Genomic DNA, 27700 nt, shown 5'->3' on the forward strand with positions numbered 1-27700 from the left:
CCGGCGTCCTCCGATTGGCTGCCTCCCAGGCACCGCCCAGCGCCCCGGCGTCCGCGTCCGGCGGGGAGGCGGCGGCTTCCGGCCGGGGCGGTACGGTTGCTGCAGAGGCGCCTTGGACGCCGGGCAGCGTGTGTACTCTCGGGGGCGTGGCGGCGGGAAGAGCCGGGCGGCAGGCGCTGGCGATCTCCGGGTGGCCGCGCCTGCCCTGGAGCCGGACTCTGCGGGCACGTGAGTGGGAGCGGAGCGGCGGGGAGAAGCCGACCCGGCCGGCGAGGTCCGGCTCGCGGCTGAAGGACCTCTTCGTCTCCACAGGCCCTGGAAGTTCAAGCCTCGGTTGGTGTTTTGTTGTGGTTTGTTTTCGTTTTCTCGGCGGGGGAGTGCGTGGGACTGATCTGCCCGAACCGCCGCCGACTGAAAAGTTTCCACACGTTGCGGGGCAGGGGAGGCGGGCGTTTGAGGAGACACGGTTCCCCTTATCCAGAGCTTCTGTGACCCCGTCCCTTTCCTTCACAGCCCTCTTCCCGCTCGGGCTCTACCCCGCCCCTCACCTCCTGTACTCGACCCCTCTGGGGTTTCTCTCTTACCCAGGAGGCCATGGATACCTCGACGCCTTTGCCTCCCGTAGCCCCTTCCCCGGCCTGCAACCCAGCCCCACGGACGATCCAGATCGAGTTCCCTCAGCATAGCTCGTTACTCCTGGAGGCCCTGAACCGCCACAGGCTGGAGGGAAAGTTCTGTGACGTGTCCCTCCTGGTGCAGGGCCGCGAACTTAGGGCCCACAAAGCGGTATTGGCTGCCGCCTCTCCTTACTTCCACGACAAACTTCTTCTGGGGGATGCACCACGTCTCACCCTGCCCAGCGTCATCGAAGCCGACGCCTTCGAGGGGCTGCTCCAGCTCATTTATTCCGGGCACCTCCGTCTGCCACTGGATGCTCTCCCTGCCCACCTCCTTGTGGCCAGTGGTCTCCAGATGTGGCAAGTGGTAGATCAGTGCTCTGAGATCCTTAGAGAACTAGAAAACTCAGGTGGTGGGATTTCAACTCGGGGAGCGACCCCTTTCCACACACTTCTTTCCACCACATCTTCTCCAGGAGGCTGGTGCATCCGCTCTTCCCCTTTCCAGACTGTGGCGCAGTCTTCCGCTTCTACCCAGAGCCCCATTGGAGGGGAGGGGAGTGAACTGGGAGATATGTTACAGCTTCAAGTTGAAGAAGAGGAGGAGGAGGAGGAGGAAGAAGAAGAAGAAGATGAGGAGGACCAAAGGTCAACAGCACCCTCTCAGACTCCTCAGCCTCAGAGAGGATCAGGGGGTTTTCCCCGCCCTCCATCCCAGGCCCTACCCACATCCACTACTCCTTGCAGGCTTCCAGAGGGCGAGAGTGCTCCCCCTGAGCCTCCTGCCCCTCATACTGTACTGCCTCCCAAAACCTTCTACATTAAGCAGGAACCCTTTGAGCCCAAGGAGGAGATATCAGGAGGCGGAACTCAGTCTGGAGGAACAAAGGAGGAGACCAAAGTGTTTCCAGGAGGGGACGCTGAAGAGAATGGAGAACTAGGGTTCTTATTGCCCTCAGGAGCAGGGCCAACATCTGGAGGAGGTGGTCCATCCTGGAAGCCAGTGGATCTTCATGGGAATGAAATCTTGTCAGGGGGAGGGGGACCTGGGGGAGCAGGGCAAGCTGTGCATGGGCCTGTGAAGCTAGGCGGGGCACCTCCTGCAGATGGAAAACGCTTTGGTTGTTTGTGTGGGAAGCGGTTTGCAGTGAAGCCAAAGCGTGACCGGCACATCATGCTGACCTTCAGCCTTCGGCCCTTTGGCTGTGGCATCTGCAACAAGCGCTTCAAGCTGAAGCACCATCTAACAGAGCATATGAAGACCCACGCTGGAGCCCTGCATGCCTGTCCTCACTGTGGCCGCCGGTTCCGAGTCCATGCCTGTTTCCTTCGCCACCGGGATGTGTGCAAGGGCCAGGGCTGGGCCACTGCTCACTGGACTTACAAGTGACTACTGAGGCCATACACTAACTTACAGGACAGGGGAGCCACTGCTGCTGTTGGATACTTACCCCTCACTACCATGGCACCCCAATCCTGTATCTTGTTAATTATGCCAAGAGGATAGCTATATTATGGACCTCTTGTTTTTGGGTGTGGGCTTCAACCTGACCGATTTGGAAACTCTGATTTCTCATCTCACTCCAGGTTTTCGCTAACTACCCTACAGGAAAGTGGTTTACAGGCCATACGTAAATCGATCAATTGCGCATAATAGATATTCTTTTCATACAGGAAACTGGAATTCAGATTAGAAGTTTATTTGATGAGAGAGGAGTTAGCAAGAAAAATTATGATAAATATTTCATTCAATCTCTGTGAGTAGTTAAGGGAGCTGGTCTCCATCTAGAGATATGTTTGATTCAGAGTTCTAGTAATCCGGAGACTAAGCTCTAAGCTTTACTCTCCCTCATCATTGCTGAAATTGTGTGAGTAGAGGTCTTCTTATATACTTTTGTTAAAATTTTCCAGAAACCCTTCAGATTATAAATTGCTTTCTCACTAGTAGGTAATTTTGCAACACCTTTTTTTTTTGTATGTTGTAGTTGAGCACTTTAACAGATTGAGCATTCCATGTGTCACCTAGACCCCTCTTTAATAGAGGATCTTAGTTCCCGGACCAGGGGTCTAACCTACGCCCCTTGCAGTGGAAGTGCGGAGTCTTAACCACTGGACTGCCCGGGAAGTCCCTCTTGTGTACCTTTGACCACCACTGATCATCCATATTGATCACACTGACTGGAATGTGAGCAGTGAATTCAGGAGACGGCCACTGACCTAAGATACTCTCAGGGTAGCACCACTGCTCTGCAGAAGTGGCTATGGTCAGAGCGACTCAGGGCTGAGATGGCACATGCTGAAAACTAGAGAAATAACTGCACAGTGGGACCACACCCCCTCCCTTTCCATCCCTACCCACACTTGACAGCCCCTTGGTCAACACATAGAAGGATAGATGTTGGAATGGGGAGATTGTCTTAAGTTTCTTAATTTCTTCAAATAAACTTTGCTGTGAAAGCTAAGCTGACAGTGGACTGAATTGAATCATTTATATGGGAGAGACGATGTGAGAACAGAGTTGCAAAGACTTGGACATATTCCTTATGCGGCTGGGTTATGCTGATGGGGAAAGAATCGGATAGTCTCACACTGCTGCAGAGAACACTGTCCTGGATGTCACTAGGCCAGATTCTCAGCCCTGACCTGCCCCTGAATAACTTCTGGTAAGTTGCCTTATTTTTCAGAGTCTGAACTGTTTTGTTTATTTTTTTATTTTTAAATTTTTTTTTGGTGGGGTCGTATGTACCTCCGAACTGGTTCTCTGTCTTCTTTTTTTTAAGGGGTTGTTCACATGATCTTTACCTATAATATTCCCTGACTTCATGTATTATGTTTATTTGGTTTGTTCTACATTTATTGCAAAGCACTGTACTAGACCCTGACTTACACTCTACCCTCAGAGAGTTCACAGCTACTACCAAAGCTAGACATAATGACAATGTGGTATGGTAAGTCCATGATGGGAGACAGTACAAGCTACTGTAGTGGCACAATCCGCTGAGTAAAGACCTATGATGGGTCACCAGAGGTTTCACAAAGAACTCCATTGCCAGAGTGTGGCAGTGGGTGTGGGTGGCTGAATTGATGTGGAAATGGTGAACATGAGTTGAAGTCACAACTATAGAGCCAGGAGTGACAGCCTTTGCCAAAGCACGTTCCTCAAAAGTTAATAGGTATGGAACCTAAAGGGGCTAAAAAATATGACTTTATGGCTGAGAAGGTGAGTTGTAGCTGGGATCTGTCAGCCTTTCTAAAGAGCCTTGCCATGATACCATCCCCACTGTAAGGACTGTGACCACATTGGATAAGGGGTCAGGGATGGAGGCTGCCAACCTTGGATCTACTACCATCCCACCCACCTGTCATTCTTTTGGCACATGTTCTGTAGCTGACTATATCTGTTGGCCAGGATCCTTGGGTTGCAAGCAGTGGAAACTGGCTCTGACTAACCTTATCAACACAGGAATCTGAAGGATGTGGGGTGGCTCCTGGAATGGAAGGAAGGGCTAAAAGACCAGCCTTTGGAAGGACAAGACCTGGGTCAGCTCCAGGGGTTCAGGGAACAGGAACTGGGGAATTTTTCCGGTCATATGTTTGGGATGATGACCCAGTCAATCTTATTTCTTCTGTCACTCATCTCAAGATAAAATTTCCCAGGAGAGAACTCTGGGCCTCAGGGCCATCCTCTGACCAGAGCACCTTGATCATATGTTCCATTGAGGTGACGACAAATCCTGGAATCCTCAAGGGAAATTGAAGTTCTGGGACAGAAGAGTGGAGAATGGGTGCTGGCCAGCCCACAAGAACAGAGGCCCACCCATACAATCTCCATATGTTGTCTGTCTTGGGATCTGTAAAGCCTCAGGTATATCTGGCCCTTAATAGGTGTCCAAACTTAGGGCAGAATTGCTTCCTCCCTCTCCTTAATCCCCATAGCACTTTACTACTTCTGTGAAGCCAATTAAGACACCATGTTAGAAGTTTGGGTTTTCTTTCCAAGTTATTAGGATTATAGGGAAATTGAGTTCCATGATGAAAGATTTTGGTTTAAACAAACGTGCACCTCTCTGCTTCTGTCCTTTCCTCCTTATAGTGGAAGAGATGTCCCTTCTACTGTCCAAGGCTAGCCCCCTTCCCAGAGCCTTTGCTCTTCTAATTATCCTTTCTCTCCTATATCTTCACTCTCTGTCTCTGTAGTTTCTCATTAGCATTTATTATGTTCATAGGGTTGTGAGAATTAATACATGTAAAATGCTTAGAATAGTGCCTTGCACTCAGTAAACTCAATAAATGTCAACTGTTATGAGTGAGAACAGTAGTTCCCCACACTTTTACAGGGATCGGTTCTCTCAGGGAAGGGTCACATACATAAAGGGAAAATATTTTCAACTAAAAGGGAAATGAAGCATACAGCACTCAGTAAGGATTAGATGTTATTGTTTTAATTATTACCTTTCTCATAATGCTAGAGTTTTTCAGGGCCCTTTCCCCCATCTTCTAACTTGATACACTCCTGGGTGATTTTTATCCACTCTTCTGAGTTAAAGCATCCATTTATTTATTTACTTACTTACAGCTGTGTTGGGTCTTCGTTGCTGTGCACAGGCTTTCTCTAGTTGCGGCGAGCGGGGGCTACTCTTCATTGCGGTAAGCAGGCTTCTTATTGCAGTGGCTTCTCTTTGTTGCGGAGCACAGGCTCCAGGCACGCGGGCTGCAGTAGCTGTGGCATGCAGGCTCAGTAGTTGTGGCTTGTGGGCTCTAGAGCGCAGGCTCAGTAGTTGTGGTGCACAGGCTTAGTTGCTCCGTGGCATGTGGGATCTTCCCACACCAGGGCTTGAATCCGTGTCCCCTGCATTGGCAGGCGTATTCTTAACCACTGCACCACCAGGGAAGTCCCCTGAGTTAAAGCATTTAAATACTGAATACCCTTAGTTTTTTATCTCCAGTTTTCCTGACCCCCAGACCCACTTAGATTTCTTCCCTCTTTCCTGCCTTCCTTCAGCAATAAATGTCTGCAGTGTACCAGGCACTGATGAAAAAATCAGAAGGTATCACAGGGGATTGGGCCCTGGATTGTCACTTTAAGAGACAGATGTTTAAACCAGTTATGTAGGTATTTCATAGATCTATCAAAAGGGAAAGGAAATAAAACAGGCAACAAGGTGGAGAGTAACAGAAAAGGAAGGCATACTGTACACATTTATCTAGTATCCAAAGGAAAAGAAAGACCCAGACATGCAAAACAGGGCAAGGAAAGTGGTTCTAGTAAAGTGTTCGGCAGATGTAAAGGCCAAGGAAGAGAAAGGGAGGTATATTTGATGAGACCAGTGGACCTGAAGAGGAATGAGATGTTGTCTTAGTCCATTCTGGCATCTGTAACAATACCACAGACCAGGTGGCTTATAAACAATGGAAGTTTATTTCTCACAGTTCTGGAGTCTGGGAAGTCCAAGATCAAGCACCAGAAGATTCAGTGTCATGAAGACCTGCTACCTGGCTCATAAACAGTCATCTTGCTGTATCTTCACATAGTGCAAAGAGAAAGGGAGCTCTCTGGAGTCTCTTTTATAAGGGCACTAATCCCATTCATGAGGTCTTCACCTTCCTGACCTGATCACCCCAAAGCCCCACCTCCTAGTAACATCACATTGGGGATTAGGATTTTAACATAATTTTGAGGGACATAAACATTCAGTTCATTGCAGATGTGATTGAAGAGGTGGGCTGGGCTATATAGAGCCTTGCACATCATGATGAGGAATGCAGATTTTATTCTAACTGCAATGAGAAGACTATAAAGAGTTTAAAGTAAGGGAGTAATGATCTTTTCACATTTTAAAGAGATTCCTATAGCTATAGAGCAAATATTAGATCATTAAAGGCCAAGATTCTTGGAAGAAAAAAAAAGGGGAGAGTGCCAAGAGTGGGAGCAGGGAAACAAATTAGACTATTTCATTAGTGCAGACAAGAGGTGAGTAAATGCAGCAGATACGGAGAGAAGGAGATGGATTAAAACTTATTATATTTTGAGGTAGGACTGACAGAACATTTTAACAGATTAGTATAGAGATTGTGGGAAAGTAAAAAATCAGGGATGACTTCTAGAGTTTTGGCTTGAGCAGTTGAATTGGAGGCCATTTAATGAGTGGGAGACAGGAATAGAACTTGGGAGTGGATCAAGGGCAGACGCATGTATTGACCAGGGTTCTTCTAGACCAAGGGTTGGCAAACTTATTCTATAAAGGATAAGATAGTAAATATTAGGCTTTGCATGCTAAGAAGCAAAATCAAGGATATTATATAGGTACATAGAAATTAAGGAAAACAAATTTCCATGATTCCTTTGAGTTTATTGACAAAATTCAAGTTATAATAATTGAGCATAGGGGCTTCCCTGGTGGCGCAGTGGTTGAGAGTCTGCCTGCCGATGCAGGGGACGCGGGTTCGTGCCCCGGTCCGGGAAGATCCCACGTGCCGCGGAGTGGCTGGGCCCGTGAGCCACGGCCGCTGAGCCTGCGCGTCTGAAGCCTGTGCTCCGCAACGGGAGAGGCCACGACAGTGAGAGGCCCGCGTACCACAAAAAATAATAATAATAATAATAATTGAGCACAAATTTTTGTAGTACAGGTCTGCTGCTTAATTGGGGTTCAAACTTAGTGTTTCCTATCATTAAAATCAATTGCAAATGTTCATCTGTTAGTGTGGATCTATAATAAAATTTTATGTATTTCATCTTTGAAAATGTCTTCACAGATAGTACTGCCAAATACTGGTATCAGTCCCAAGAGCATATGATTTTAACTGAGCACATTCATCACTTGAAAGGCATTTATAGGACTCTGTAATTTATATTCTCTTCATACTTGCCTCTTATCACATCATTACATTGTAGATCAAGCACATCCAATTGAAGGCTAGGTGGAAGTGCCACAATTGCACAGTTAAATGAAATATAGAAATTTCCTTTGCACTTGCACTGAGGTCTGAAAAACATTGCTGGAACTGTAGTTTGAGCTCAGAATATGTATCTGTTGCAAATTTGTGTGGGAATGGAGATCTTGCCTCTTGTTCTTGACTCTACATGCAATTAAAACAACTTTAATGATTTTGCTGCAATGTATGTTTCCATATAATCTCTGTTTTGCCTTGTAATTTTTTGGCTTGTAAGAAACGGTACCACGTCTGTAGCATGTCCACTGGCCGATGTATGGATGAACAAAATGTGGTATTTATATACAATGGAATGTTACTCAACCTTAAAAAGGAAGGAAATCCTGACACATGCTCCAACATAGGTGAACCTTGAAGACATTATGCTAAGTGAAATAATCCAGGTACAAAAGGAAAGATACTGTTATGATTCTGCTTATATGAGGGACTTAGAGCAGTCAAGTTCATAGAGACAGGAAGTATAATGGTGGTTGCCTAGGGGCTGGGGAGAGCAGGAAATGGGGAGTTATTGTTTAATAGGTACAGAGTTTCAGTGTGGAGAGATGAAAAAAGTTCTGCAGATGTATGGTGGTGATGGTTGCACAACAACATGAATTACTTAGTGCCACTGAACTGTAAACTTAAAAATGGTTTAAAACATGCTTTAAATTGTAAATTTTGTTATGTATATTTAACCACAATAAAAAAATAAATGAACCACCAATGAGCTAATGGATATAGGCATTGAGCATCAGTGGCTGCTAATAGCACAAAAAAGAAACACACAGACTTTATGTGCTTCTTATGGAAAACACCACCACCACCTATTAATTAGTCTGGCCCAAAATACTGAACTTGAATGTGATCAAGCCTCAAGATATAACTGCCAATTCACAGAAGATGCAGAAGGCAGGGAAACATGTTAAACCATACCACAGTGATGCAATCAGCAAAACTGAGACTGTAAGAAATTCTGGGGAATAAATAACCAGTTTTCTTCAAAAAAAAAAATTGTAAGGGGAAAAAAGCGATGGAAGGTAATCTGTAGTTTAAAAGATTTTAAAGGACATTAACCAATCATAATGCGTGGATCTTACTTGGATAAAGTTCTTTAAAAAGATTTAAAAAAAATTTTATGACCTTTATGAGACAACTGACTGGACATCTGATGATATCAGGAGTTATTGTTAAAAATTTTAGTTGTGATAATGATATTGTGAGTTAAGTTTAAAAAGGGGGAGCCCTTGTGTTTTCATGGCATTGGTTATTTATGGATAGATATATTTATGGATAGTTGTGGACTGAATAAAAATGCCAAATACACATATATGAGCTCTAGAGAATTGTATTAATTATAATTTGTGTATTTATATATAGTCACTTTTTTAAAAGATTGAGAAATAAATTTGGAAATAGTTATATACAGTAAGAACATCTAATCAGAAATTTTATATTAAACATTCTGGTTTGTGTTCTTGTCCAAGTTAATAAAACTTTCTGCTTGAATCTTGAAAACAAAATAATCATTTGCTCTCTGTATTGATTTAGAAAGATCTCCAACATATATATTTTAAAATTTTATTTATTTTATTTATTTTTGGCTGCCTTGGGTCTTCGTTGCTGCATGCGGGCTTTCTCTAGTTGCAGCAAGCGGAGGCTACTCTTCGTTGCGGTGTGCAGGCTTCTCATTGCAGTGACTTCTCTTGTTGTGGAGCACCGGCTCTAGGTGCGCGAGCTTCAGTAGTTGTGGCTCGCGGCCTCTAGATCACAGGCTTAGTAGTTGTGACGCACGGGCTTAGTTGCTCTGCAGCATGTGGGATCTTCCTGGACCAGGGATCGAACCCGTGTCCCCTGCATTGGCAGGTGGATTCTTAACTGCTGTGCCACCAGGGAAGTCCTCCAGCATATATTGTTGAGTGAAAAAAGCAAAGTGCAGAACGATATATATAACATGCTTTGTTTTGTATGAGAGTAAGAGTAAGGAGGAAATAAGAAAAGTATATTTGCAAAAAGAAGCACTACTGGGATAAACAAGAAACCAATAAAAACGGGAAAAGAAGTTGAGCTAAGGACAGAAACAAGACTATATGTGCTTTAAGACTCCTTTATGTGTACTTTGAATTATGTAATTTCACTAACTAAGCATGGCTTCTTGGAGAAATTGCTGATTCCATGTCTAGAAGCAGACATTGTTCAAAGTGCACCTGGTATACCTTTTCATGTTAAGAAGCAAGGAAGCTTTTTTAGAAGAAAATGTCATGTCAAAAGGACCCAGGAGGGATTCCCTGGTGGCACAGTGGTTGAGAGTCCGTCTGCCAATGCAGGGGACGCGGATTCGTGCCCCGGTCCAGGAGGATCCCACATGCCGCGGAGCGGCTGGGCCCGTGAGCCATGGCCGCTGAGCCTGCGCGTCCGGAGCCTGTGCTCCGCAACGGGAGAGGCCACGACAGTGAGAGGCCTGCATACCACACACACACCCACACACACACACACACACACACACACACACACAAACAAACACAGACACACACAGGACCCAGGAGCCCATATGAAAGTGTCCCCACTGAACAAAGTTGTCACAATCTTAGCAACTAAAACAATAATGATTGAATTTAACAGTGATTCAGTGAAATTCATTATTTTATGATGATACTCAAAATGAGAGTAAATCAGGAAGTCTCAATGGTTACTTTTGTTACCAAAGTTACCATTTGGGGTAACTTTTAAAACATTTACTTTGAAAATTGGTAATTAAAGGGAAAATTTTAAACATTATTTTGCTCTTCTGGTAAAAATTTATTTTAGGATAACCAAATAGTCCTAGTTAATGAAGAAGCCTTCCCAGAATTCTTGTAAACAATGTGAAAGAAACAAAATAATTAGAAAAACATAGTTTCACAAACTCCAATGAAATTATTGATTCAGGCAAGGATTATCATTATTATTATTGTGAGCCCACACCTCACAGTAAAGGCTAGCCCCTGCTCGCCACAACTAGAGAAAGCCTGCGCGCAGCAACGAAGACCCAACACAGCCAAAAATAAGTAAAAATTTTTTAAAAACCCAATAGATGATTGATTGTTGTAAACATTCATATAGAGCCAAAGTAACACCACACAGATTACTTTCCAATCTGAAGAGGGAAAGCGTTAACTGTAAATTGAGTGATCAATTTTAGAATCACTAGTGGTTGATCATATGTGTCCTCTAATGAAATGTAATATTCACAACAATATAATAATGATATGACTTTATTCTTTCTAGTACCTCATATTCTAGTACAGGCGTCCCTCAGAGGATTTAATCCATTCCTAAAAACACGTTGGATAGTGAATTTTTAGGTAGTGGGAGTCTGTGCATCATTACTTTAAGTAGAAAAAAATAATATATTCCCAGCACATCTAAAAACCCCAACCAATTTCTTTCAGTACTGGAAACCCTCTAAAATATATATATACACACATATATATAAAACAATCAACGAGGTTTTTCTACTTAAGATAAAGCCTTTAAAACACCAACTATCTAATTGTTTAACAATTAACTCACTAATGACTTTATTTGTGCAGTAACCCTATAGGGTAGGGTACAAATCATGTTTTCCTTTTAACTGTAACAAATGTGTACTGTAATGTAAATGAACAGTGAAACAATATGTTTAAGACACATAATGAAGGCAAATAACACTTAGCAATAATAAAATAAAGAAGGCAAGTTTTTAAACATGATTACTGAAGATTACAGTGCTTCCTGAGTGAGGTTTGGAGATGAGAAGGGAGATATGGAGGCTGTAGTCACTGTTGGTGTCTAGGGGTGGAAGAAGGTGACTAAGAACAAGCTTCGGAAGAAATGAGTGAAACAATAAATGTCTGAGGCTCATCCATGTCAGATCCAAGAAGCTGGTGGATAGTCTGCTTTCCTTGGCAATGGAGTCATCAGAATTGGATGATTGTGAATCATCTTCTGAAAGTATTGACAAAGCATGACCAGAAACTCAAAATGTACAGGTGTTACATTCCCTTTGCTTGTGTTATGCAGCTTCTGATAACCCTAGACTGTGCTGGAGGTTGCATTTTTATTTTAATTTTTTGTGTGTGTGTGTGCTAGGCGGGCCTCTCACTGTTGTGGCCTCTCCCGTTGTGGAGGCTCCGGACGCGCAGGCTCAGCGGCCATGGCTCACGGGCCCAGCCGCTCCGCGGCATGTGGAATCTTCCCAGACCGGGGCACGATCCTGCATCCCCTGTATCGGCAGGTGGATTCTCAACCACTGCGCCACCAGGGAAGCCCCCTGGAGATTGCATTTTTGAATGTGATTTTTCTGCTCTTGTCATGATCATGATCTCTTGTAATCAACAGCAACCATTCTGTCTACATGATCTAAACTTTCCTTTAAAGATTTATTGTCAAGTATTAGTGGCTCTTTGTATTAGTCTTCTAGGGCTGCCATGACAAAAATACCACAGGCTGTTGGCTTAAACAAGAGATACTTATTTTCTCACAGTTCTGGAGACTAAGTTCAAGATTAAGATGCCAGCAGGGGGCTTCCCTGGTGGTACAGTGGTTAAGAATCCGCCTACCAACACAGGGGGACACGGGTTTGGGCCCTGGTTTAGGAAGATCCCACATGCTGCAGAGCAACTAAACCCGCGAGCCACAACTACTGAGCCCCTGTGCCTCAACTACTGAAGCCCGCGTGCCTAGAGCCCGTGCTCCACAACAAGAGAAGCCACCACAGTGAGAAGCCCACACACCACAATGAAGAGTAGCTCCTGCTCGCCGCAACTAGAGAAAGCCCATGCAGCAACGAAGACCCAATGCAGCCAAAAATAATAAATAAACAAAATAAATACATTTATTTTTAAAAAAAAAAAAAGATGCCAGCAGGTTTGGTTTCTCCTGAGGCCTCTCTCCTTAGCTTGCAGACTGCTGCCTTCTCACTGGGTCCTCACATGACCTTTCTCTGTGCACATGCACTCCTGGTGTCTCTATTCTTGCAAAGACACCCCTCATACTGAATTGGGGCTCCAGCCTTAGGACCTCATTTAGCCTTAATTACTTCTTTAAAGGCTTTATCTCCAAGTACAGTCTCTCTAATTGAGCATTAGAGTTTCAACATATGAACGGAGGAGGGCACAGTTCAGTCCATAACACTCTTCTTCCTCCAACTTAGTTCCTTCCAGCATTATTCCTTCCAATTGAATGTGTTTCTTGAACATGGTAAAGTTTTCCAAATCAACATTTTTAATAATTTGTCTTTATTTTCTCACACACAGGAAATAGGTTATTCATAGTAAATGGAAAGGTATGAATGGCCATATATCCTTTTATGCTTTCACCTCTTAATATACTTTATCATTCCCAATATACATGCTTCTAAGGGTTTTATAGTTTTAGCTTTCACTTTTAGGTCTTTGATCCATTTTGAGTTAATTTTTGTGTATTATGTGGGGTAAGGCTCCACAATTATCATTTTGCATGTAGATTGTCTAATGTCCTTTCATTTCAGCCTGTAGGGCTCCCTTAGCACTTCTGATAGAGCAGGTCTCCTAGCAATTAACTCCAGCAGCTTTTGTGTATCTGGGAATGTCTTAATTTCTTCTGTATTCTTTTTTTTTTTTTTGCAGTACACGGGCCTCTCACTGTTGTGGCCTCTTCCGTTGCGGAGCACAGGCTCCGGACGTGCAGGCTCAGTGGCCATGGCTGACAGGCCCAGCCGCTCCACGGCATGTGGGATCTTCCCGGACTGGGGCACGAACCCGTGTCCCCTGCATTGGCAGGCGGACTCCTAACCACTGCGCCACCAGCGAAGCCCTCTTCTATATTCTTTTTTTTTTTTGCGGTATGCGGGCCTCTCACTGTTATGGCCTCTCCCCTTGTGGAGTACAGGCTCCGGATGTGCAGGCTCAGTGGCCATGGCTTACGGGCCCAGCCGCTCCGCGGCATGTGGGATCTTCCCGGACTGGGGCACAAACCCGTGTCCCTTGCATCAGCAGGCGGACTCTTAACCATTGCGCCACCAGGGAAGCACTCTCTTCTATATTCTTGAAGGATAGTTTTGCTGGATATAGAATTCTTGGTTGACAGGTTTCCTCCACCCCCACCCCAGCACTTTATTTATTTATTTATTTGGCCACACCACTCCGCCACCAGGGATTGAACCCAGGCCCACAGCACTGAAACACTGAGTCCTGACCACTAGACCACCAGGAAACCCCCATATTTTTCACCCCAGCACTTTAGTTATGTTATCCCACTGCCTTTTGGCCTCCATGGTTTCTGATTAGAAATAGGTTGTTAGGGCTTCCCTGGTGGCACAGTGGTTGAGAGTCCACCTGCTGATGTAGGGGACATGGGTTTGTGCCCCAGTCTGGGAAGATCCCACGTGCCGCGGAGCTGCTAGGCCCGTGAGCCTGCGCTCCGCAGTGGGAGAGGCCACAGCGGTGAGAGGCCTGCGTACAGCAAAAAAAAAAAAAAAAAAAAGGTTGTTAATACTTATTGGTAATCTCTTGCACATTATGATTCACTTCTCTCTTGCTGCTTTCAAGATTCTCTTTATTTTTGGCTTTCAGCTGTTTGATTATATGTCTCAATGTGGATCCCTTTGAGTTTTTCCTACTGGAAGTTCATTGAGTTTCTTGGATGTATATATTCATGTCTTTTATCAAATTGGTGTGGGGGTGGGGTTAGCCATTAATTCTTCAAATATTTTTCCTGCCCCTTTCTCTCTCTCCTCTCTTTCTTGGGACTCACATTATGCATATGTTGGTATGTCTGATGGTGTCTCACAGATCTCTTAGGCTCTGTTCATTTTTCTTAATCCTTTTTTTTTTTTTTTCCTGCTCTTCAGACCGGATACTTTCAGTTGGCCTATTTTCAAGTTCACTGATCTTACCTCTGTCTGCTCAAATCAACTATTGAAACCGCCAGGTGAATTTTTCATTTCAGTTATTGTACTTTTCAACTCCAGAATTGCTGTTTGGTTTGTTGTATCATTTATATCTCTTTATTGATATTCTTTTTTCCCCCATGAATGGGCCATACTTTCTTGTTTCTTTGCATGCTTCATAATTTTTTGTTGTAAACTGGATGTCTTGAATATTATGGGGGGAAAAATGAAAGAAAAGGAAAGGAAAATTACTCTCTAGGTCTTTCCAGATTGGCTCTGGGTTGGGAAAACTCCTTCAGTGCTTAACCAGGCCATTTACAACTCTTTCTTAGCCTGCACTTCCTACATCTGCGGCAGATGCCTTGTAAGTGATACCTGCCCTCTTCAAGATTTGCCCCCACATTCCTCTGTGACTTCTAGGCTAATAATTTGGATCTTTTATTATGGCCCAACTGGGGAAATACTGACTCTACTTTGGGAGAAAATAAATTATTCACCAAAAGAGTTGCAGAATCCGGTTAATATGTACCCGTAGTAACTGGGAGAATGTACCAGGGGATGGGGATATTGAGGGTGCTGGAACAAGAGGACTGGAATATAAGACCAGATAAGGAAGACATAGTAATATAAGGACACTCTTTTGTGATATAGGATTTAATATCCTGGCAAAGACACCTGGAACTGATCCTAGTACGTCACTGAGAAAGCTCCTTAAAGCTTGGGAAAACAATACCCCATAGTGAGAGAGGTGGAGGTGCTGGAACTGCCTTGGGGAAAAGTTAAAATATAGACATTCTAGGTACTTCCCTGGTGGTCCAGTGGTTAAGACTCTGCACTTCCAATGCAGGGGGCCTGGGTTCGATCCCTGGTCAGGGAACTAGATCCCACATGCATCAACTAAGAGCCTGCATGCTGCAACTAAAAGATCCTGCATGCTGCAACTAAAGATCCCACATGCCACATGAAGATACCTCATGCTGCAACTAAAGATCCTGCATGCTGCAATGAAGATTCCGTGTGCCACAACTAAGCCCCAATGCAGCCAAATAAATAAATAAATATTTTTTTAAAAGAAAGGAATAGAAGGAATTGTCTTTAAAAAAAATGTAGACATGCTAGAATAAATTTACCTTAAAATCAAAGAACTCGTCAGTTGACTGTGTTCCCTGGGAATCCAGAGGACACTCCCCTCAATAAAACAGTAAGAAATCTGCTAGAGATGAGCACTGACATTGTTGAGAATATCAGTAGTAGCTGTTCTATGAAAGCTAGGATTCATCATAGAGGCTGATATGGAACTGGAGTCTGTAGTGTCAGTGGAGATGATAGGATTTTGAAAGAGTAGAGGCCCTGACTTATTTGTCAGGGACAAGGCAGACATAATTACCATAACAGGCAGCAAAGCAAGAATGGCAACTAGAGGGAAGAGATGGAGATCTGTGGCAATGGCTAATAGGCCGAGGTATTCCCAGAGTAAGGTAGATAGAAAGCCAGGTAGGATATTAACTCAACCTATATAATCAAAAAAAGAAAAAAAAAAAAAAAAGATCAAGAGTGAATGAGCCAAAGGCTGATGTTTGCTACTGAAAAGAAGTATCATATCCCTCACTCAATTGCTAGACCAGAGCCAGTTCTCAGACCCAGAGAAGACTGAATTATCTTGAGGAAGGACTCTGTGATAGCACGGTAGAAGTTCCTCTAATCCTAAAGGGACCTGAACTGTACATAGGAAAAAAGAGGAACCACAAGATCTTTTGTGAGATGTGGGTTTTAGAATCCGGAATGACACTGGTATCAGGATACAAAAAGTGACATCATGGCTCTCCTATTAAATGGTATAGGGAAGGTGGGTGATAAATGGAGTTCTGACCCAAGTTTTTTTCACAGTAGGTCTGTGGAACAATTCTCTGGTAATAGCCCTAATTCCCAAAAGCATAGTAAGAATGGATCTATTTAGACTCTGATAGAACCCTCCTAGTAGTTCCCTGATCTATGGAGTAAGAGCCATAATGGTAGGAAAAGACAAGTAAAAGCCCGCAAAACAGTCTCTCCTACCTCTACCAAGCCAAGATCAATTAGATGTAGTTTTGCATCCTACATGGAATGGCAGAGATTAATATCATCCTCAAATACTTAATGCAGTCATTATATTTCCTTTTTTTTTTTTTCACTACTGTGGCTCCTATAAAAACCAGATTGTTTATGGTGGATGGTGGTGGACTATTTGATAATCCAACATAGCCTCTGGCTCTTGGTATATGGCTTTTGATCTGGTAATTGTATTCTTTTCTATCTCTATCAGGAAGGAAGTTTAGAAACAGTTCACATTCACACAGAATAGATACCAGTGTACAGTCATGGTCTTTCCCAGGGCTACTCCCTTGCCCTCTCTTGCTCTCTGTCACAATATAGGATAACATGACCTTGATCACCTGGATAGTCTCCAGAGTATTATACTGATCCACTATATTGAAAACATCTTAGATCAGGGAGCAGGAAGTAGCAAGTACCCTGGATGCTCCCATAAGACAAAGGTATACCACAAGGTAAGAGTTAAACTATACACAGATTCAGGGGTATCTCATATTGGTGCAGAATTAGGAGTCCAATGATTTTGGACATGATGCACCTTATTGCTGATGTGGATGAAGTTTTTGTGGTCTCATTAGATCAAACCAGCTATAACATTCCCTTAAACCAAAGCCTAATCCACAGCAAGGCCCTAACTCTCTTCAATTCTATGAAGGCTGAGAGAGTTGAGGAAGCTGCAGAAGAAAGTTTGAAGCTAGCAGAAGTTGGTTCATACGGTTTGAGAAAAGAAGCTATCTCCGTGACACAAGCAGCAAGTGCTGATGTAGAAGCTGCAGGAAGTTAGCCACAAGATCTAGCTAATTCATAAAAGTGGCTATGCTAAACAACACATTTTCAATGCAGATGAAAAAGGCTTACATTGGGGGCTTCCCTGGTGGCACAGTGGTTGAGAGTCTGCCTGCCGATGCAGGGGACACGGGTTCGTGCCCCGATCCGGGAAGATCCCACATGCCACGGAGCGGCTGGGCCCGTGAGCCATGGCCACTGAGCCTGTGCTCTGCAACGGGAGGGCCACAACAGTGAGAGGCCTGCGTACGGCAAAAAAAAAAAAAAAAAGAAAAGAAAAGAAAAGAAAAAGGCTTACATTGGAAGAAGATGCCATCTAGGACTTTCATAGCTAGAGAGGAGAAGTCAACGTCTGGCTTCAAAGCTTCAAAGGACAGGCTGACTCTCTTTTTAGGGCCTGACGCAGCTGGTAACTTTAAGATGAAGCCAGTGCTCATTTGCCCTTCCAAAAGCCCTAGGGCCCTTAAGCATTATGCTAAATCTACTCTGCCTGTGCTCTATAAATGGAATAACAAAGCCTGGATGACAGCACTTTTGTTTACAACATGGTAAAGACAAATACTGTATGATATCACTTAAATGTGTGGAATCTGAGAAACTAGTGATTATAACAAAAAAAGAAACAGACTCACAAATATAGAGAAAAAACTAGTCATTACCAGTGGGGAGAGGGAAGGGGGTGGGGTCAAGATAGGGGTAGGGGATTAAGAGGTACAAAGTACTATTTATAAAATAAACAAGCTACAAAGATACATAGTACAACACAAGGAATATAGCCACTATTTTATAATAACTAAATGGAATATAACCTTTAAAAATTGGGAATCAGGGACTTCCCTGGTGGTCCAGCAGTTAAGACTCCATGCTCCCAATGCAGGGGGCCCAGTTTCCATCCCTGGTCAGGGAACTAGATCCCACATTCCACAGCTTAAAAAGATGCTGGATCCCGCAACGAAGATCCCACCTGCCACAACTAAGACCCGGCAGCAGGCAAATAAGTAAATAAAGAAATAAATAAATAAAATATTTTTAAAAGAAATTGTGAATCACTATGTTGTATACCCAAGACATGTAATATTGTACATCAACTATATACTTCAAAAAAAAAACACTATAGTATAGTGTAAACATAACTTTTTTTTCCTTCTTTTTTTTTTTTTTTTTGCCACACCCTGCGGCAGCCCCTTAGTTCCCCAACCAGGGATCAAACCTATGCCCTCAAAGATTGTTATTTTGATACTGTAGTCTGCCGTCTTCTTGGTCTGCTGACTTTATGAATAAAGTCGTATTCCTTGCCTCGAAAACAACAACAACAACAAAAACCCATGCCCTCTGCATTGGGAGTGTGAAGTCAAACTGGACCACGAGGGAAGTCCCTATAAACGTAACTTTTATATGCACTGGAAAAACAAAAAATTTGTGTGACTTGCTCTATTGCAGTATCCGCTTTTTTGAGGTGGTCTGGAACCAAACCTGCCATATTTCCGAGGTATGCCTGTATTAGTGGGGGGATTACCTACACCCTTGAAAAGTTCTGTGGTTGCTGTCCATTGTAGGCAATTTATGCATGTAGGAGATGCCTGATTTCAATGAAGATGATGATATTCCATTGTAGCAGAAGCCAAGCGTAAGCACTTAACCATCACCCGTAAAGGGCATCACAGGTATTTCAGTAATCAGAACATTCTGGTCTGCAAAGATCTTTATTGATACCTAATTGATCATGGTGTCCCTAGGAACAAAATAGATAATCAGCCTACTAGAATATTGCTTGATCTGCATAACAGGAAAAACTGTAGGTCTGGTAGCCCCAAAACTTGAGTCACCATAGTGGAGAATGATGCCCTCTCACCTAGTCCAAGGCTTAAGTCAGTTCACAGACCCAGAGCCTTTTGAAAAGGCCAGGTTCCCTTGAGGAAGGACCTTGCACTGCTGCCACAAATAAACACCTTAATCTTCCCCCACGCATTTCCCAAAGGGACCTATAGCCATTTACTAGATGACGCTACACTAGGGAAAAAAATATCCAGACCTATGGTTATTTCCCTGGTTACTGGAAGTATAATTGGATTAGATATATTTGGCAGCTGGATTAATCCCCACATTGCCTCTGCCCTATGGGATCATTATGGGGTCACTGTGGTAGGGAGGGCTAAGTGGAAGTCTCTGGAACTTCCACCCCTTGCCAAGATAGTGAACCAGAAGCAATACTGCAACCCTGGGGGAAATGCAGAGATTGATGCTCCCATTAAAGACCTGAAAGAAGCAGGGGTCGTGATTCCTAACCCTCCCCACTTAATTCACAGTTTGGCCTCTACAAAAGTCAGGTGGATCTTAGAAAAATTACTGTGGACGATCATAAACTTAATCTGGTGGTTATTCTGTCTGCAGCTACTGTCCATATATAATCTCTTTACTGTAGTATCTTTTACTGGACCTGTGACTCATCTAGAAATTGTGTGTCTGTATTTCACATTTATAAAAATATGGAGCTTTAAAAGTATCTTTAAAAAAATAGGTTTCTAGCTTAGTTGCTTTGTGGTCTAAGCATATGGTCTTATAATAACCTTGCAATTTGTTAAGACTTATTTTGTGTCCTAATACATAGTGAATTTTTGCCGTTTTTGTAAATGTCCCATGTGTACTTGACAGGAATGTAAATTCTCTAATTGTATGCAAGTTTGCTAATCTATGGTGTGCTAATATATTTCTTTGCTTGATCTAGAAATTTCTGAGAGATAATGTTAAAAATCTCCCACTGTCATTAGAAAGTATAAATGTCTCCTTATAATTCTTCAGTTTTTGCTTTTTATATCTATAGGCTATATGATTTTGTGCATACAAATTAAGAATTATTAATTCCTCCTTCTGAATTTTATCTGTGATTATGTAGAGATTCCCCTTCATTTAAAAAAAAATATATTTATTTATTTATTGGCTGCGCTGGGTCTTCGCCGCTGCGCGTGGGCTCCCTCCAGCTGCGGCGACCTCGTTGCAATGTTCACGGGCCTCTCATCGCGGTGGCCCCTCCTGCTGCAGAGCACGGGCTCTAGGCGCGTGGGCCTCAGTGGTTGTGGCACGTGGGCTCAGTAGCTGTGGCCCACAGGCTCCAGAGCACAGGCTCAGCAGCTGTGGTACACGGGCTCAGCCGCTCTGCAGCATGTGGGATCCTCCCGGACCAGGGATTGAACCAGCGTCCCCTGCATTGGCAGGCGGACTCCCAACCACTGTGCCACCAGGAAAGCCCCTCCCCTTCATTTCTAATAATGCTTTTTCTTTTGGTTAATTTTTGTCTGATATGTCTTTCCATCAATTTATTTTCAACGTTTCTGTGTGTTTCTCTTTTTTAAAAAATGTTTATTTATTTATTTATTTGGCTGTGCCAGATCTTAGTTGTGGCATGCAGGGTGTTCACTGCCACGTGTGGGATCTTTGTTGCGTAGATCTTTGTTGCATACGGGATCTTTAGTTGCGGCATGTGGGGTCTTTAGTTGTGGCATGTGAACTCTTAGTTGCAGCATGTGGGATGTAGTTCCCTGACCAGGGATTGAACCCAGGCCCCCTGCATTGGGGCACGGAGTCTTAGCTACGGGACCACCAGGGAAATCCCACTGTGTCTCTTTATTATTTTTTTATTTTTAATAAATTTATTTATTTTTGGCTGTGTTGGGTCTTCGTTGCTGCACACAGGCTTCTCATTGCGGTGGCTTCTCTTTGTTGCTGAACATGGACTCTAGGCACATGGGCTTCAGTAGTTGTGGCACACGGGCTCTAGAGCGCAGGCTCAGTAGTAGGGGCGCACGGGCTTAGTTGCTCTGCGGCATGTGGGATCTTCCTGGACCAGGGGTCAAACCCATGTCCCCTGCATTGTCAGGCGGATTCTTAACCACTGCGCCACCAGGGAAGTCCTTGCATTAGTTTCTTTATTGTGTCCCTTAAGCCCCTTCTAATTTTGAACAGTCCCTTTTTTTATGACACTGATTAGCTGAATAGACAAGGCTGGTTGTCCTGTGGAATAGCCCACCTTCTGGTCTGATTGCTTCCATGTGGTGGTGTTCAGCATGTTTCTCTTTCCTCTAGATTTCCTTTAAACTGCAAGTTAGATCCAAAGGCTTGATTAGATTTATATCAAACTTTATTGGCTAGATCACATCACAGGTGATACAGTATTCATATCAGAAGACAGTAATATCTTACTGATCCACCTGTTATATAAGTATTTTTTTTTAACCCCACATTTGTTTATTTATTTATTTTTGGCTGTGTTGGGTCTTCGTTTCTGTGCGAGGGCTTTCGCTAGTTGTGGCAAGTGGGGGCCACTCTTCATTGCGGTGCGCGGGCCTCTCACTATCACAGCCTCCCTTGTTGCGGAGCACAGGCTCCGGACGCGCAGGCTCAGTAGTTGTGGCTCACGGGCCTAGTTGCTCCGCAGCATGTGGGATCTTCCCAGACCAGGGCTCGAACCCGTGTCCCCTGAATTAGCAGGCAGATTCTCAACCACTGCACCACCAGGGAAGCCCTATAAGTATTCTGGTACAAAGTTATATGCTAAGATTGTGTCCTTTGTTAATAGTTTGCTTCAGATTTTTTCTAGACAGAACTTCTGTTGATAGATTCCAGTGAGGATACAATGAAAAAGAGACTGGGAAGAGTGTTGGAAAAACGCATGCTGAAGATGGTGCACATATACATTTAACTTCTTTTTTTTAAAATTTATTAATTAATTTATTTTTGGCTGCATTGGGTCTTTGTTGCTGCACGGGCTTTTCTCTAGTTGCGGTAGGCGGGGGCTACACTTTGTTGTGGTGCGTGGGCTTCTCATGGCGGTGGCTTCTCTTGTTGCAGAGCACGGGCTCTAGGGCGCATGGGCTTCAGTAGTTGTGGCACACGGGCTCAGTAGTTGTGGCTCTTGGACTCTAGAGCGCAGGCTCAGTAGTTGCGGCACACGGGCTTAGTTGCTTCGCGGCATGTGGGATCTTCCTGGACCAGGGCTCGAACTCGTGTCCCTTGCATTGGCAGGCAGATTCTTAACCACTGCGCCACCAGGGAAGCCCTACATTTAACTTCTAACTAGGGACTTCTCTGGTGGTCCAGTGGGTAAGACTTCACACTCCCAATGCAGGGGGCCCGGGTTCTATCCCTGGTCGGGGAACTAGATCCCACATTCATACCACAACTAAGAAGTCCGCATGCTGCAACTAAGAGTCCACATGCTGCAACTGAAAAAACACGCCACAGCGAAGATCCCAAGTGCTGCAACTAAGACCCGGCAGAGCCTAAATAAATAAATAAATAAATAACCTTCTAACTAGCATGAGTTGGGACCACTTGGAATATGCCTCTGCACAGGTAGGAGAATTTTTCTAGGATATAAATCTAAAGAGTAGTGCTGGGTAGGAGACAATTTCATCTTCAGCTTTTCCAAATTACTTGATACCAAAGTACTCTCCAATTTGCCCATTTACACCTCCACCAGCAGCAGGTAGATATTTCTTTTTCCCAATGCTGGGTAGTTTCAGATTTTTTTTTTACTTTTACCAATATCATTATGTGAAATAATACCTCATTGTGGTTTTTTAAAAGTTATTACACACATCATGACATTTCACCCCTAAATTCTTGAGTATTCATCTTATGAAAATAAGGACATTTCTTACTTAACCACAATATCACTATCACTAATACATAATAATTCCTTACACCATCTAATACTAAGTCTATATTCATATTTCTCCACTGTCTAAAAAATCAGTGAGAATTTAGGTAAACCTGAACAGGAGTAGACTGTATGCTGGGGGTTTGTTCAAGTCACCTTCATTCTCGAATGATGGTTTAGCTTAGTCTAATGGTCTACGTTGCCAGATATTTCCTCCAAGACCTATGAAGATAGTAGTGCCCTGTCTTTTGGTTTCTGTAGTTGCTGTTGAGAAATTTGCTATTTGTCTGGGCTTCACTGCTTTGTGGAAAACATGTTTTCTTTTTGCTTTCTTTTAGATATTCCCCCAGTCTTTGAGTTCTTTGGTTTCTTTCTGATGTATCTGGGTGAGGATTTAATGTATCTTGGGACTCATTTCCTGACACTGAGAATTCTTGTCCAAAATCAGTTCTGGATGATGATCAACCATGATCTGTTCTCATCATGTCATTATCTGTTTTAAGAGCCTAAAATAGTGCCTGACATACATTAGGTGCTTATAAATAGTTGTTGAATGAATCTGTAAATAAATGAGCCTTTTTCTCCACTCCCCCTCATTCTCTCTATTCTCTCCTGCTCACAATTTTTTCAGGCATTTGTTAAAACATTTCATTCTATCCACCATGCCTCTTCCTCTCTTTTACACATTTTTCATCTCATTATCTTTCTGGTCTACATTTTAGATACTTTTGTCAGATTTATCTTTCAATGCCCAATTCTAACTTCAGCTACTTCTAATCTTGTTTGACTCATCCATTGAGTTTATATTAGTCATTTGTAATCATTGACACCTGGCTAATCTTTTTCATAGCATTCTATTTATTTCATGCTTTTGATTCTTTGTTTTTGTTTTTTTAAAAATTTATTTAAAATTTATTTTATTTTTGGCTGCACTGGATCTTCATTGCTGCATGTGGGCTTCCTCTAGTTGTGGTGAGCAGGGCCTACTCTTTGTTGCAGTGCGTGGGCTTCTCATTGTGGTGGCTTGTTGCAGAGCACCGGCTCTAGGTGCATGGGCTTCAGTACCTGTGGCACGTGGGCTCAGGAGTTGTGGCTCATGGGCTTAGTTGCTCCACAGCATGTGGGATCTTCCTGGACCAGGGCTCGAACCCGTGTCCCCTGCATTGGCAGGTGGATTCTTAACCACTGTGCCACAAGGGAAGCACGATTCTGTGTTTTATGACTAATCATTTTTAATCATACTTATAGCTTGAATCTTGTAATTCCATTGTCTGAAGTGCTTGAGGGTCTAATCCTGCTGTTTGTCATGTAGGCAAACTCTCATTCATTGTGGATGATTTCCTTGTGGGTTTTCTGATTTTGGATTGTAAGCTCATGTTTATGGCCTTGAGACAGACCTTCATAGGCTATTGTGAAGATCAGATAAATTAACTCATATGATGGTGTGTCTCAAGACCAGGTGAGAATAAAATCACATTGAAAAGAATACATAAAAGGGCCAGAATGATCCACCAGGTCATGCTGTGTAAAAATAAACAAACAGGGGCTTCCCTGGTGGCGCAGTGGTTGAGAGTCCGCCTGCTGATGCAGGGGACGCGGCTTCGTGCCCCGGTCCAGGAAGATCCCACATGCCGCGGAGTGGCTGGGCCCGTGAGCCATGGCCACTGAGCCAGCACGTCTGGAGCCTGTGCTCTGCAATGGGAGAGGCCACAACAGTGAGAGGCCTGCCTACTGCAAAAAAATAAAAATAAAAATAAAAATAAAATAAACAAACAAAACAAAAAACCCACCAGAGTGACATGCTTAAGCCATCAAACCCTGGCAAGAATCACACAAGGGAATAATATCAAAAACTCTCTTCCATGCACCAAGCACTTTTCTCATATTATCTTTAACCTTCATAACAACTGCAAGGAAGGTGATATTCCCATTTTATGGAGCAGAAACTTCAACAGGGTCATTAATTTATAGCTAATTGGGGAACCCCAGTTAAAACCCAGGTCTGGATGATTGTAAAGTTCATGCTCTTTCAAATTCACTCCATTATCCCTCAAAACTATTATTAGAAAAAAAGAATTATCATTTGGACTACATATGTATTTTTTCCCAGTTTCAATTTTAATTCAGGCCAGTTACCCCCATGGATCATAAAAATGTGTTAAATAATTAATGAAAAGGGAAAAAGAATGCATAAAACTACAAAAGAATTGCATTTTAAGTAGAGAAATTTTAGTTTTCACTTTTCCAATTTGGGATTTTGTTTATGTACAAAAAAGGCAATTAGCTTACTTATGAGAAACCCCTAGAGCTCCCAGAATCGAATAAAAATGTATCTGAGCTGAGCATTCCAAATCCAACAAAGCAAACAAGTGTAAATTTAATTCCTTAATAAGGAATTTGCAGATGTAGCCTCAACATAGACAATTTTACATCAATAAACCGGGAAGCATTAAAGCCAATTGATAGCAATAAGTTTCAGTGTTTGCTACCCAGGCCCAGACAGGCTGATGGGATGGGCCCACTAGGAACATTAGGTTCTGGGGCCACCCCTCCTTCCTTTCAAGCTCTTCTGAGGGTCATCTTCCAGGGAAGAGCCAGGGATGTTCAGGAATTACCAACTGTTTTAAATATTGTCAACATAAATTGCACCCAGCGTTTGGAGTTAGGGAATCTGATTTTGAGAAGGTAGACTCAATTCACTATTTAAAATATATGGTATGAGTGTATTTAAGGTACAGGTCTGGGTCTCTTGATTTAATCAACAGTCCACCAAAAGTTGGTACTTGTCATTTGATATAAATTTAATATATAATCTTCATATCCCAGATTTGGCTGTAGGTTACATTTTATTATACGGACTTTAAAAAGTTTACTGCTGTTAAATAATTAACTAAATAAAGTTAATCAACTTTGCAAATGTATCCACAGAAAATGGAAAGATGATTTTGTTAATGTATTTAGCAAAAATAGATGATGCAAATAACTGGAGTCACTGGGAGATTAACTCTCTCCAACTAATTGGTCAGATTCGCATTTTTGCTGTTTATTTTTGCCAGACTCTGTGAGAAGACCAACCACCATTACAAAAAAATACTGACATTATAAAACTATTTTATTTTTCTAAAACAGCCATGCCATATAATCTGGATTATTTCTTCTATGACAAATGTGTACTGACTTTAACAAAACAAATTAGATGATTTTAATACTATGACAGCAATACAAATAAAATATTTTAAAACTGAATTTTGTAATCATCTCAACTAAAAAAATCACCTTGGCTTCCTATTGAGTTAGAGCCCCTTAAAGATAAACCTTCTTCCTTTTTCAATTTCCATAGGCTACAGAGTGAATTACCCAAATGAAAACCTTCTTTCCACATCTGCCTTAATAAAGCCACTGCCAGCTGCATGAGGGCCATCATCCCAGCTGCTTGCAGCCCGTGCGAGGCTGGGATGGTGGCCCTCATAATTGTCTCTGCACGGGCCTGTGCAAGGGTTTCTCTGAGCTCTGACCCTAAGGTCAGGACTGTTAGGTGACAGGGGGTACACATGCCACTGCACAAAAGCACTATAGGTGCCTCTCTAGAAGGTAGTACTCTATACATATCTGCAAGCATTGCCCAAGGATCCCAGCTTCCTGAATCCTGCCCAATGTTGAGTATTCCCCTCCTTCTAACTTTTCTCTCTCTGATTGGTATAGTGGTTATCTCACTGACATGAGTTTCTCATCACTTACTGCATTTATCAGTTCTAGAAGTTCAATTTGGTTCTTTTTCAAACCTGCCATATTACCTTTTCTAGTTTCCTGTTTCCTGCAGATATATTCAACCTATTTAAGATCATACACCTCATTATTTTATAGTCTGTATCAGATAGTTTCAGTATCTAAAGTCTTTACATGGGGCTGCCCCTAGGCCATAGGACACCTTAAGCAAATTAGAAAAAGTGGCCCTCTTCAAGCATATTTTTGGAAAAATTAGAAGATTATCAGAAAACCTGACCAGCTCTGTCAGGGAGAGAACTTTACAGCACTCTGGAGACATACACATGCACCCACACTGTCACCCCCTCACACAGTCCCTGGGTGCTGGACACACAGCTGCTGATGGCCACGTACTCTGTGCCACCCTTGCCACCAGGTGTCAGATTTGGAGTCTAACAGCCACAGAAATTGGGCTTCTAGGGCAGTGGGCTGGAGCCTAATTTCCTTGTGCCCCAAGTTATCTTTGACTCTATGCTGGTCAATTTATTTGAAAAATCGTTTGTAGGGATAATTTGAGGACGAGGATGAAGGTAATTTCCTCCATAGAGAATTTGTTTTGCTTCTTCCAGGAGCCTGGGTATATTGTTGGTACTGAGCTACCCAAAGTCAAGTCTTGGGATACCCTGGGTAACCCAGGCAAACAGAACCAGGCTGTCATTCTGGCAGGTTGGTCCACTTCTAGTTTACCCTCATCCTGTCTTATTGGGGGGAAGGTGTCTCCTGTTTGACTTCCCACCAGGGCAGGTCCTGGGCTGTGATGGAGACCCATTCATCTCAAGATGCCATCAAAAGGAAAGTTCAACCCTCCCCTAGTGGGCAAAGGTCCTTCCTTAGCGGGAGAGCAGCCTCTGGGCTCCTCCCTCTTTGGTTCTGGTGACCTACAGAGTGATGCTGTCCCATCTTGTCAGTTCTTTACAGAGGATGTTTTCAACATTTTATCCAGCTTATTTAGTTGTTTTCAGCAGGAGG

At 43.2% G+C, this 27700-nt stretch overlaps 1 protein-coding gene and 1 non-coding gene across 3 annotated transcripts; both read left to right on the top strand.

Annotated features, from left to right (window-relative positions):
• The first annotated feature begins 62 nt into the window (after positions 1-62).
• On the top strand, positions 63-3079 carry ZBTB9 (zinc finger and BTB domain containing 9). Of its 2 annotated transcripts, none has more exons than XM_059078006.2 (2): positions 63-333; positions 589-3079. In XM_059078006.2, exon 2 carries the CDS (start codon positions 595-597, stop codon positions 2005-2007), a length of 1413 nt encoding a protein of 470 aa, XP_058933989.1. In that variant the 5' UTR covers positions 63-333; positions 589-594; the 3' UTR covers positions 2008-3079. The 2 variants fall into 2 exon arrangements, with proteins under 2 accessions (XP_058933989.1, XP_058933988.1); XM_059078005.2 differs by having other exon boundaries at positions 107-333; positions 514-3079.
• A 12158-nt stretch (positions 3080-15237) lies between these two features.
• Positions 15238-15310, top strand: TRNAG-UCC (transfer RNA glycine (anticodon UCC)). The gene has a single exon. It is a non-coding gene; the product is annotated as a tRNA-Gly (tRNA).
• The last annotated feature ends 12390 nt before the right edge of the window (positions 15311-27700 follow it).

The sequence above is a fragment of the Kogia breviceps genome, chromosome 10 (genome assembly GCF_026419965.1).
Source record: "Kogia breviceps isolate mKogBre1 chromosome 10, mKogBre1 haplotype 1, whole genome shotgun sequence".
Classification (NCBI taxonomy): domain Eukaryota; kingdom Metazoa; phylum Chordata; class Mammalia; order Artiodactyla; family Physeteridae; genus Kogia; species Kogia breviceps.